At 33.5% G+C, this 13,208-nt stretch overlaps 1 protein-coding gene across 1 annotated transcript in view; it reads right to left on the reverse strand.

Moving 5' to 3' along the window:
- Positions 1-4,829: 4,829 nt before the first annotated feature.
- Positions 4,830-13,208, reverse strand: part of LOC132741887 (A disintegrin and metalloproteinase with thrombospondin motifs 18-like) — a 96,836-nt gene continuing 88,457 nt past the window's right edge. Inside the window, exons 19-24 of the mRNA XM_060730152.1 lie at positions 12,181-12,307; positions 10,746-10,953; positions 7,876-8,064; positions 7,276-7,470; positions 6,614-6,758; positions 4,830-4,945 (exon numbers count right to left, since the gene is read on the reverse strand). Coding sequence (XP_060586135.1) covers positions 4,830-4,945; positions 6,614-6,758; positions 7,276-7,470; positions 7,876-8,064; positions 10,746-10,953; positions 12,181-12,307 — 980 coding nt within the window. The remainder of the gene's footprint in view (positions 4,946-6,613; positions 6,759-7,275; positions 7,471-7,875; positions 8,065-10,745; positions 10,954-12,180; positions 12,308-13,208) is intronic.

Below are 13,208 nucleotides of genomic sequence, written 5' to 3' on the forward strand. Positions count from 1 at the left end.
TACGAAAATATGTGTATTTTTTTTCAAGCGTCTCCAAGGAGTAATTCCTTTGTGCCCAAGCGCTGAATAAAAAAGGTACAAGCTGTACCCCACGTTCCATTTATGACAAACGTATATTCCCTCTTTCTAAAATTATCAATTTTAAACAAAACTTACAGTGACTTTCACTTTCAAGCTAGGTACACATAATTTTTCCTGTCAACACCCTTCTTCACTAAAATTTTTGTAGAATACTTTTGATTTTCCAGTAGATTTAAGTCACAATAAGTATAAATCAAACAACTGACCACAATTTAAGATCATTGAGGAACATTACTTGAAAATGACGTTTTCCTTTTATACGGACAACAGAATTTTACTGCCAAACTGTTATCGTTTATAAAAAATTTCCGAAAATAAAGTCTATGACAAGAAGAATCCAAACCTGTACACGTTTTGATCAAAGAGTGACTATTTCCTGAGTGAACCACTGATGGGGTTGGTTGTGACTCACACCTACTTTTATTTTATCCATTAAACAATAGTAGTATAAATTTCATAAACTGGTCAAAAATAAGTTGGGTAGCTGTGCCTCTTTTCATTGTATCCTAAAACTTAATAAACACGCCCAAGATGGGTTGGGTTATCTCATGCCTACTTCAATTGCTTAAATCTCTCAGAATTGTCTTATTTCAGAAGAAAGAAAATAATTCCATAAGTTAGCAAATAACAGGTTTGGTAGCCACGCTTATTTCTATAACTATTACAAATGTACTACACAGTACTAGTTAATTTCATAAGTTGTTTAAATTAACTAACTTATGAAATTGACAGTAGTGTGATGAAATCAATAGAAATAGGCGTGGCTTCTCAAGACAGATAAAAGGTAGGTTGTGTAGCCACGCCTTTTTCCACTGATTCCTTCGTATAATTTTTTACACTTTAAATCTTCTAGTGTTCCCACATGGTAAAAAAACAGCTGAGTTTAGAAAACTAAATTCATGGTCTATAAGCAGAGACTTTCTATATGACTATGTTTTTGTAATAGAGTAAGTGTTTAATATACATATGTTTTCAGATGGAAAAAAAGATAAAATTAATAAAATTTTCAGAGTGATTAATTATTACAAACTTGACTCTTAAGTGCCCACAATTTTAAGACAAATGTTACATGAGTATTAAAAAGTCAACAGTTAGTGAAGCGATATGGCATATATAATAATAGTATATACATGTACAAATAATACATAAAATACACTTATAATATAAAATACACTTATCCTAATTATCAAAATAAATCAGAACATTATAAATATATACAGAAATACAAAAATATTGTAGACGAATTATAGCAGAAAACTTTACTTAATGCTGGGATCCTTGCCAATAAAAATTGAGTGTAAAAAAAGTCATCAAAAGGTTTAGATACATCAAAAATTGCTTTTCTCCAAACATACTCAAATATATTAAGGACATGTTTTTGATAATTATAAAAACAGGACTTATTTAATAGAGTAATATGAAAAAATATTTTTCATGAGTGAAATATGATAATTTGCATAACCCCAAGATGAAATTAAATCCTGTACGTATTTTATTTATAGAAAACCTTCATTTTCTGTTTATTATATACATTTTACTCTTTTTTAACATTACAATTTTGGAAGAATTCCCTCTAAATTTTATGTATTGGCTGAAGGTGGAAGTAGTCTGGCAATACACCAGTGAAGTTACGGAAAATATATTTCACTAACAGCGAAAAGTAAATTTTTGCAATGAGAATACAGAAAATGTAAAACAGCATTTTATTTCATCAATATTTCTCAATACATACATGTATTCATTTATAAATATATAATATACTGTAACATCTTGAAATACTTTTAAATAGAGCGTAATTATTATACTTAATTTATTTTCTACTTTAATTAAGATATAAAGTTCACTTCAATGTTATAATGGGAGTGGTAAGGCTTAAATGATGTCAGAAAACATTTAATTATAATAAAAAACATGACAATCTTCATCATGAACTCAATGTTTCAATGTATTTAGGTAAAGTATTTCCCAGGTACTAAACTTATAAAAGAAATTCCTCGGCACTTGTCAAAATCAAATTATTACCAATGTTTTATTAATATAGCAAAATTTGAAAAAAAAAATGTACAAATATGAATTTACAAAATGTATGCATCTATTGAAATAAACAATTATGAAACAAATTTGAATAAAAATACAAAGCTTTATTCACTGGTTAGTTCTTTTCGAAAAATAATTTGACATACATACATGAATATCTTTTTAAAGGCACACTATGCCTCGAAAATTAGGTCTTTTTGCAATTCATAAAAAAATGTCAAACATGTGTTTAACAGATGATGGAATTACAGCGTATTAGACGTTTAACCCATTACCATACAGTTGTAGAATTAGACACTCACTACCTATAGTGCTATAAGTTTTATCAATAGACAAACTATCTATACATGTACACTGTACTGATAGGGGTTTATTGAAACTAATTAGCGCTGAATGTGCAGTAATGTGACATAAAGGTAGCAAAATGTAAACAAAGTATTGTGACCTTCCATACAAAATACTTATTCACTATAACTATACCGATTGCCAACAGAACTATAGTTGCAAAAGATAGTTCACGTTACATGTATATGGCAAATAAGTATTAGTTTGAATATTGTAACAAGATACCAAGCAAGCTTTTGAGAGAAAAAATAGTGGTATTTCTGAGGAATAATGGGCATTTAACACTTACCATTTGAAATAGTATCTTTAAATTTTCATCATGACGTCCCGAAAATTGATAATGGACAGTTTCACAAACGGTAACTTTTTAAAAGTAAAGTTTATTTTAGAAATCCAGGAGGGTGTATAGGTTAAAAAGTGAACTAAATAAAAGAATAATGAATGTATATGCACAATTTCTATTTTTCTACTACTACAACGTTAATTCTATGTACTTTTAAAAAGCAAAAGGTATTTAAACAAATTTCATTTCTAATCTAAATTTATGTGAAAGTTACAGCAAAATATACAAATTCCAAGATAATACAATGTAGTAAATTAAATACATTTGTTTTACACACATTTTCAGTATTTTTAAAAATAGACATAAGAACATAACATAATATGATGAGCTAACCGCAAAGTAACAGCTCATCTGTACTTCAGTACTTTGATTTGTTTCCTCGTCTGTACTTCAGTGCTTTTGATTTGTTACTCTATATAGCCAGGTCGTCTGTACTTCAGTACTTTGATTCAAAAATGAATTTTATTATAAAACACCTTGTATACTGTGCCTCATAAGGTTTAACAACAGTTAAATAACAGTTTTTCTTATGCTGTAAACTAGAAAACAAATTTTGTTGGTGCATATAATAAAATTGCAGCATATAAAATTTTGTTTGCCTAAACAGTTTGTTTAAAGCTGTCACTCTTAAACTGATGGCAAAATCTCTGATAAATAAACAGTACAGCATTTGTAACAATGTTTGATGATAAAAAATATCCCTGACATTATACCGATATTATTTAATCAACCCTGATGAACTGATAATTCACTCATTTACTGGGGAAGTTTACCCTGATAATTTTTTACATTTAATTTAACAGTTTCATTCACAAATTTAAAAGACAAAATGTATTCAAAAACATGACAAAGTTACTGAAACAAAACAAAAGATATCTACTATTTACTCAGATAAGGAAAATAACCATTTATAAGGTTTTACTCAATATATGGATAATATTTAATTATTGAGTAAGCATGCTTTGACCCATTTAACTACTTTTTAAAATCTTTTCTTACTGTCAAACCTTTGGAAAAAAAGACACCGCCCATTCCAAAAAATACCTCAATGTCTCTTTGACAAGTGGAATTAGTCGGACTAAGGTATTTATGAAGTTTATTGTGTACATATTCATTTTTGATAAAAATGAAGGAAGACAAAACGTTCTATTTATCAATAAGTGCAAGATCACTCACGCCCCTTAGCCCCAGCTTGAGCGGTACTCAATTCTCAACACTTAATAGTGCTGTCATCAACGATCCCGAAGGACCAGAAGTGATATGAAGTCTTACTAAGGGAAAAATGGTATGGCTGTTATAAAGAGGTTACACGGTATATATTATTAAGGAAAAACATTTTCAAACTCTGAAACTTCGTTAACTAAATGTATGTGAAATTTGATTTGTCATTCTCCAAACACATATCTTCTTACAAACTGTTTAATGTTGATATGTTGTTAACACACGCTTACACAAAAAATAACATATTTTTCTCATAATTGTTGGATAAGGTAGAGAGAAACAGGGGATGACGGGAGGACAGCATGCTCAACTATTCTCGGTGCTTGATGTGGATAATGTAGTTTTTTCTTTAAGTTCAAAAGGACAATAATTTTGTCAAAATCCATGTCTGATACATGCCATTGACCTTGGACAGTGACCTTTTATGCTCTCAAATAAGTGTTGAAGTTTCAACCCATTCCCTTTTAGCAGTTTTGGAGAGACCAACTTGCATGCAAAATCTGAACAAAATTGAATGCCAACGTTATGGCAGACGCCTTCCAGTTTTATTTTCCTCAAAAATAATAACCTTCATCAGTGCGGAAAACACCAAACAGTTTTTTTAAAAACACATCAACAAATTTTTTGCTAACTATTAATCTATTCTTACAACAATTGCTTGGCACTGTTTGAGTATGAATCATAGAAGAATTGCATTTTTTATTATTAAATAATGGCATAATAAGAAAATAATGCGAGTTTCCATCAATATGCAGTTTATAAGTACAGGCTGTCCGCCTCAAATATCTAATGGAAGCAATCATCATCTTTTGTTTGACAAGAGAGACAACAACTTGGTCCCGTAGAAAGAATTGATTACAGATAATTTGTGTTTCGGCACGAGATGACACCATGAAAACTCGTCAAAACACGAAGGACCTGAAACGAAAACAAATAAAACATGTTAAAATCTAAACACTAGATACAGTTTATTTAACCACAAATATGCTAGATCCAAAAGTGCTCAGCCTTTAGTTCATTTAAATTTCTTTAAGGATCATCACATATTAATTTTAGATAGCACAGTGAATCAGCTTAAAGTGTATGAGCTACTTTTCCATTTACCAAAGAATTATTTCACGTGAATACACATGCCATCTCGACTTCTTGTCACGTATTGCTATGTTTATATTTGTGTATGTATATATATTGATGCTTTGTCAATTGCTCTTTTTAGGGCTTTAGTGCAAATAAAAAGTTCTTCTTCTTCTTCTTCTTCTTCTTCATATTATGTCGGAAGCTTGTTGAAAGACGAAATGATGTTTGGAGATATTACAGTAGAACTTTTGTTAGTCATGAATTGGTTTTAATTTATTGAAAATATTACGAGCGTTCAACGTTTACAAGCGAGTTACAAAAGGTGTAACAAAAGGGACGGGAGATAACTAAATCAGCTTATATAAAAGTAAACATATCCTGTGTGATTATCATGCGACACAGAGTCACGGTACTTTGCAAACAGAACTAAATCATACTGTCTTATGATTTTCAAACACAACTACAACAATTTGAATGATAACAATTAGAGCATTTTATCACACATGTTAAGTTATATAAAGGCTGTTAGAACACACTGCTGTGTAATTAACACCTGTCACACAAAGTGATTGGAAATCATCTTTGCGACCAGAAAAGAACTAAAAAATGTCTCGAGATTGAAGGTTTCAAAATAATCCCAGAACTTTGACATATTAATGGTAAATTGAACTTTTGAGAAATCACATTGAAAAATTCGACACATAAAATGTCAACTCATCTGTAGGTTTTTATAAAAAAATTTTAAAAAAATCAAGACGGACATTTTACTTTGACACATTGATAAAATTGGCCAGTCGAGGTGGACACCTCATTAAAATTCCACTGTATTTGATAATGTTTACCAAAGTATGATGATTAAATTTGTTGGGATTAGGTTTAAACAGATCTCTTGAAGCCTGATTGCAAAACAAGTTCTAACAACTTATATAAATCACTTGTGAGTCAGCTTCCAGGAACCAACCAGTATTGGTGTCATATGAACAAACATTGTTGTGACCTGATAAGGGCTCACCCCATGATCCCTGGGTTGAGAGGCAGTCACCTTAACCACAAAGCCAACATTCTCCTTCAATATGTCAGGTTTCATGTGACACCAATTCTTTATTGATTAAGAAAGACTTGAGGTGCCCCCTGCACATTATCTCAGGTAAAAACTACTAGTAGGACTACTTATTTTTATTTAGCTTACTAGATGGGTTCCTCACAAGAAAGAATCCCAAGTCTAAGACAGGATTCGAACCCACAGCAAAACAGGGTAAGTAAGTTGAAGTTGACAATCTTAACCACTCAGCCACAAAGGCCAAACAGTACGTCTATTAGCTATGCCACTTTGGTCCAGAAGATTATCTGCCTTATTTTCTCTAAAATGATTTGACTAGGAGGGAAGGAGCTAATGTTTTTTATAGTTATTCTCTTCAAAATAATGCTTATAGCACTATAGCTCCCTCTACAGCACTTCTGATATGATAAGCAAGGAATATGCATATATCAACTAGATACAAATTTTACCTGGATCCAAACATTTTTTCTGAAAGCAGCTCTGTTTCGCTAGAGGCTTGACAGACTGGTCACAGTTAGTGGCAAGCTTTCTGTACTTTTGATGCATACAGTGAACCAGTCGCGTCTGCTGACCACGTCCACACGACACTGAACACTAAAAACAAGAAAATTACTTTAATATTAAAATAAAATCGCCACCTTAATGCTGTAACAGGTTAACTCCTGATATTATTTAATGGGAGTTAATCCTCTACTGCACTAAGGTGACAAAATAATAAAATTTAGATAAAACTGTTTTCAAATAACTTATGAATTTTTCTTCAAATCACTTTGATTCCTGGCTATTTCTATACTGTATACCTGTGGCATTGAGATTGATTATGTTTGTTTGTTTTGACTGGTTTTTATGCCCATTTCAATAGATGTTTTGGGTCATATCACTGTGGTAGATCTCACACTTTAAACCAACTTTATTAGATACTTAACCAGTAAGTATCATTACTACTAATTCCAGGATTCAACTATATATAAAAATAAAATATCTGGTCTCAACAAATTTGAAGTGTAGTCATGTATTCTATTTCTAAATGAAGAGTAAATTTCCGAAATTCAGAATCTCAAAAAAATGATTGCACGGACAACTACATGTATAAAAGCTGAAGACAACTTACAGTCGACCAAGGAGAGGCGTACCATTCTGGTAGCTCTGGACACGCCTGAACCTGACAAGACTCTGTCAGGGTTATTTCTGGTTTATCTAGGTGATTACAGCGTTTCTCTTTGGTAATTATTACAGTCCCGGACTCTGTCTTCCTCATACATTTAACAGCTCGAGTTCTCGTGCCTACATCACACGTTCTTGTGCACTGAAGAACACATAACATAGCAAAATATTGTAGAAATGATAAGATAGTAAATTTTATTATAGTAATATTCAGCTATGTACATACATAGGGAGGATATAATTGTTACCCAATAAAACAAAAACATCAGGTAATAACAGTTTTGTTATGTTTTGTTTGTCATTTTCAATATGTCCTATTACTTCTGAATTTCTATGGTAAAGACAAATCCTTTGTAAAAAGTGTTGTTGTTTTTCATTCTAACAGATGGATGCATTACTAAATTCTTGACCCTGAGGCATAAGAATGATATATAAGTTACAGGTTGGAAGAACTTGAACTACAAAATTTGAAAATAATCCGATATAAGCACAATCAATATAAGCACAATCATAATAATTAAAAAAATATTTTTTGTAATTTCAATACCTGGCTCCATGCAGTGTTGGCCCATTTAGCTGTTGGGTCAGGACACCGTCTACGCCTGCAACCTTTCTGTGAGATCGGCTGCGGATCACCAGCGTACATCGAAGCCGGATATATGACTTGACCCTTTAATGTCTTACTTCTACACACAACTGTCCTTGACATTAACCCTTTACCACAGCTCTTTGAACACTGTAAACAAATGTTCAACTTTATCTATAAAAATCCTATAAATATTATAATTTGTGTAATGGATTTGCTCTGCTTTGAATTTGGAACAGTGCATTTAAAATTCAAGAAATTTCAAAATCAAAATACAAAAATTCAAGGCACGTTATGCCTCAGAAATGATTATTTTTTTTCTTCTTTAGAAAGTGGACACACAAGTTTTACAATGTATAAATAATGGTTTAAGAGCATGTTTGATGTTTGTTACTTGAAGAAAATAGCGTGTAATGTAAAATGATTTGTCATATAAGTAGCAAATGTAAACAAAGTAGTATTTTGACTTTCATACAAAATACTTAATAGCTTTATCTCTACCAACTGCCATAATGTAACAGAAGCAAGAAATGGTTCTGAATCAGATAATTGACTGATTAGTAATTTTTTTGAGTTTTCACAGAACACAAAAAACAAGAGGGCCATGATGGCCCTGAAGTCGCTCACCTGTATATAGGCCCCCGGAGCGGGGCCAGTTTAAACCCCAGGGCTTTCATTTGAACAAACTTGGTAGACACCCATTAGAAGATGTTTCATGCTAAACATCTAAGGTCTAGCTCATTGGGTTTTTTAAAAGACGATTTTTTCAAGTTTTTTCTTTACACATATAGTTTAAAACAATGACACACCTGGGGCAGGGCCAGTTTTTTAAGTTTTTGTTATACACATATATATACATGGGTGCAAATTGAAATTTTGAAGAAACCTGAAAACTGTAATTCATAATCATTTTCCTACATAATCTTATAGTAAAACATGATGAAATTTGTCACAAAAAACCTAAGCTTCAGGCATATGCCTGAAAACTTGCACCCATGCATATAAGAAAAATGAATGACCCCCGGGGCAGGCCAATTTTGACCCCAGGGCTTTTATTTGAACAAACTTTGTAGACACTCACTAGAACATGTTTCATGCTTAGTATCTAAACCTTAGCTATTTGGTTTTTTTTTCAAAAAAGATTTTTTAACTTTTTGCTATACACATATAAGGAAAATCAATGACCCCCGGGGTGGGGCCAATTTTGACCCCAGGGCTTTTATTTGAACAAACTTGTAAGACATCCATTAGAACATGTTTCATGCTAAATATCTTAGCTCTAGCTTGTTGGGTTCTTTAAAAAAAAATTTTTAAGTTTTTACTATTTGCATATAGGGAAAATCAATGATCCCCTGGGGCAGGGCCAATTTTGACCCCAGGGCTTTTATTTGAACAAACTTGGTAGACACCCATTAGAAGATGTTTTATCCTAAATATCTGAGCTCTAGCTCTTTGGGTTCTTTAAAAGGAGATTTTTTAAGTTTTTACTTTATGCATATAGGGAAAATCAATGACCTCCTGGGGCGGGGCCAATTTTGACCCCAGGGCTTTTATTTGAACAAACTTGGTAGACACTCACTAGAAGATGTTTCATGCCAAATATCTAAGCTCTAGCTTTTTGGATTTTTTAGAAGAAGATATTTAAAGTTTTTTCTTTTGGTTGCCATGGCAACCAGAGTTCTGCATGGAATTAAATTCTTTGAACAATTTTCAAAGGTGACCACCAAAGGAACATTCCTGTGAAGTTTGGACGAAATTGGCTTAGTGGTTTATGAGGAGATGTCATTTAAAGTAAAAGTTTACGGACGACGGACGGACGACGGATGGACGCCAGACGAAAAGCGATCACAAGAGCTCACCCTGTCACTTTGTGACAGGTGAGCTAAAAACTAGAACTGGGACTGTCATAGTGTGAATATCCCTGCATACCGCTTTGTCAGAATCAACAGTGATCATTTAGAGCTCAAGGACAACCTCCTTGCCAAATATGAAGACTGTGGGTCAAAGGATTCTTAAGTTATTGGGCAGACAAGCTTTATGAAGTCAAGGCCCCTGTGACCTTGACCTCTGACTCAGTGACCTCAAAAGCAATAGCAGTCATCAAATGGTCATGACTAACCTCCATGCCAAGTACGAAGACTGTGGGTCAAAGGATTCTTAAGTTATTGGGCGGACAAGCTTTTTCTAGTCAAGGTCCTTCTGACCTTGACCAATGACCTAGTTACCTTGGCAATCAATATGGGTCATCTACTAGTCAAAAACAACCTCAATACCAAATATGAAGACTGTTGACCAAAGCAATTGAGTGGACAAGCTTTTCAAACTAAAGGTCCATATGACTTTGACCTTTGACCCAGTGACTTCAAAATTAGGAGAAGTCATTTTATGGTCATGACCAACCTCAATGCCAAATATAAAGACTGTGGGTTAAAGAAATCTTAAGTTATTGAACGGACAAGCTTTTTTTTTTAGTCAAGGCCTCTGTGATCTTGAACTTTTACCCAGTGACCTCAAAATCTAATGGGGTCATCTATAAATCATGACCAATATCAATACCAAATATGAAGACTGTCGCCAAAGGAATATTAAGTAATTGGGCAGACAAGGAAATCTGATGGACAGCCAGACTAACAAGCTGATTCCAGAATAACCCCCTTACAAAGAAAAAGAGATATGAAAATAAAGGCATTTTTAGGCATAATGGGCCTTTAAGCTACCAACAGTATTGAACCTGGTCAGACTGTATGAATGTGCAGGCAGGTCTGGCTCTATACTGGTGACAAGGGCTGATTACTTTTTGTTCCAATCGGCAACATAAAGGTCAACTTTACCTGTGACCATGGGCTTTTGTACCAGACAGGGGAACACTCATGAGTGTTACATTCTCTCTTCCTAACAGGTTTCTGTTCAGCATCACAGTACTTTCTGGGTACTCTCCTATCTTCTGTCTTAGATAGTTTCTGTAGACAGTATATTTTACGTTTCTGATGACCACCTCCACAAGATTTGTGACACATACTCCATGGCTCGCCAAACCATCTGTAATAAGAAAATAGAATAGTAACACACAATAAAAAGTTGCAATATAGTTGTCCAACATATTCTATAAGTATACATATATATATATATGTTTGTTTGTTTGTTTGTTTGTTTCATTTTACGCCTTTTCCCGACAGTATTTCAGTCATATAGGCGGGTAGTTTCCTAACCATTGTTCCTGGAGAGTTACACCAGTACTAGACTACCTTCCTCCGTGCTAAACTACCAAAGCATCTCCCGATATATATATGTATACATATGTTAATTTCATGTAAATATTTTATGATTCAGTTTAATGTTGTGATTATTGTCTTTTTAACAGCAGTATTTATTGACTTTTCTCCTTTGCATATAGTTACATAATAACAAAATATATGCATTGAAAATCTAGCTTTAGCGATTCCTTGGAAAAAAAAATCTTAATTTTTCTTAATCATCCCCTTATAACATTATATAGGAAAGTAGCTGTATTCTTAACCCTTTAAGTGCTGGACGCGAAAGCATAAAGTCTTTGCACCCAGTATAGAGCCAGGCCAGCCTGCACATCCGTGCAGTCTGACCAGGCTCTTTACTGTTGGCTGACAAATTTTAAATATTCAAATTAATATCCCTAAAATTGATAATGGACAGTTACAAAAATGGAAGTGGGACCAGTCCATTTAAGATATTCAAGCATGTTCAGGGATAATCCAAAAATACTATCTGAAATTCTAAAAGATTTTGATGTTTTGAATGTATTAATTTCTAATGTTGCTATTCATTAAAAAAAAATGAAGTAGTGGTATTTGGAAAAGAAAAATCATCAAATCCAATGACAGAAATAAGGCAGTTTTTTTTATACTCGCCACCGGTTGCTGGTATAATGGGCGAGTCCTCCAGAAGAGTATAAGTCAGTTTAGATTTAAGAACAGAAAGATGCACCAATTCCAGAAGGTTCTCCTGGTTCTTTAGCATGCCAAGTGTTTAGGCACTCATTCCATGGACAAGATTCAAAGTCTCATCGGAAAGATTGATTAGTAAATTTAGTTGGCCAGCTAGGGAATTCAACCCAAAATGTCAAGACTACAAGTCTAGCGCTGTAACCCACTGAGCTATGCCGGCCTGCATTTTTTCATTTTAATTCATTTAAATCTAAATGGACTATTCGAAATTTTAAGCAGGTTAAATCCATGACATAAATTCAGTAGGTTTTAAGTTAACAGTTTATGTAAAAAAACATGGACTGACCTTGGCCTACATGGTTGAGTATTACAAGGATAAGTTCCGGTTCCTGGTTTCTGCTCTCTGGCACAATAAGCCGGGTCCACTTCCACTCCCTTGTCTCTATGGCAATGAGCCGTAACAATCTGTTCACCTGTTTCAGAAGGGAGAAAACAAAAATTCTAACAATTTTGGACATGGAAAAAAACATAAATTTAATTGGTTTTGGAATTTAGATTTCTCCATGCTTCCCATATGCTTGAACATTACTGGTTAGTGCTATGTCATTTAACAGTTGTATTCTGATAATAAAACAACCAGAGTCATAATGGCAACCTGAGTCATGCATATTAAAAAACATGAAACAACAGCATGACTGTGCTTGCATAATTTTATCTGTTATTTATTATTCATGTTTTCTTCTCTGATTTTAAATGCAAGAATGATTATTATGATATAACAAATGAACTTATTAACACCAGAAACACTTGGAACAGCAAAGGAAGGAAATCACATCACTCTTTTTTTCCTCATTGAACACACTTTTTTCAAAAAATTTCTTCATGGTTTTTGTTTATCTGGTTTTTATGCTGATTTCATTACAATCTTTGGCCACATCTCCGTGATCGGTGCACCTAACTGGCTTTCCTGGAAAACTTATTAATTAACCAGTAAAAAGCAATTTCTCCACAAGTGACCAAATATTATCCTATATGCTTTTTGGATCAGAAGTGCAAAACAAATGAGCCATGCCATGACAAAACGAACATAGTGTGTTTGCCATCAGCATGGATCCAGACCAGCCTGCGCATCCTTGCAGTCTGATCAGGATCCATGCGGTTCGCTATCAGTTTCTCTACTTGTAATTGAGTTTGTAAGCGAACACTGCATGGACCCTGATCAGACTGCGCGGATGTGCAGGCTGGTCTGGATTGATGCTGGTTGCAAACGTACTATGTTGGTTTTGTCATGACACGGCTCATTTGATCATTAGATTGAATGTTCGATATCAAAGGTCACAGAGAAACCTCGGCTCCCCTAGGGATCAAACCTGA

This window comes from Ruditapes philippinarum, unplaced genomic scaffold (genome assembly GCF_026571515.1).
Source record: "Ruditapes philippinarum isolate M1 unplaced genomic scaffold, ASM2657151v2 ctg1339_1_1_1_1, whole genome shotgun sequence".
Lineage (NCBI taxonomy): Eukaryota > Metazoa > Mollusca > Bivalvia > Venerida > Veneridae > Ruditapes > Ruditapes philippinarum.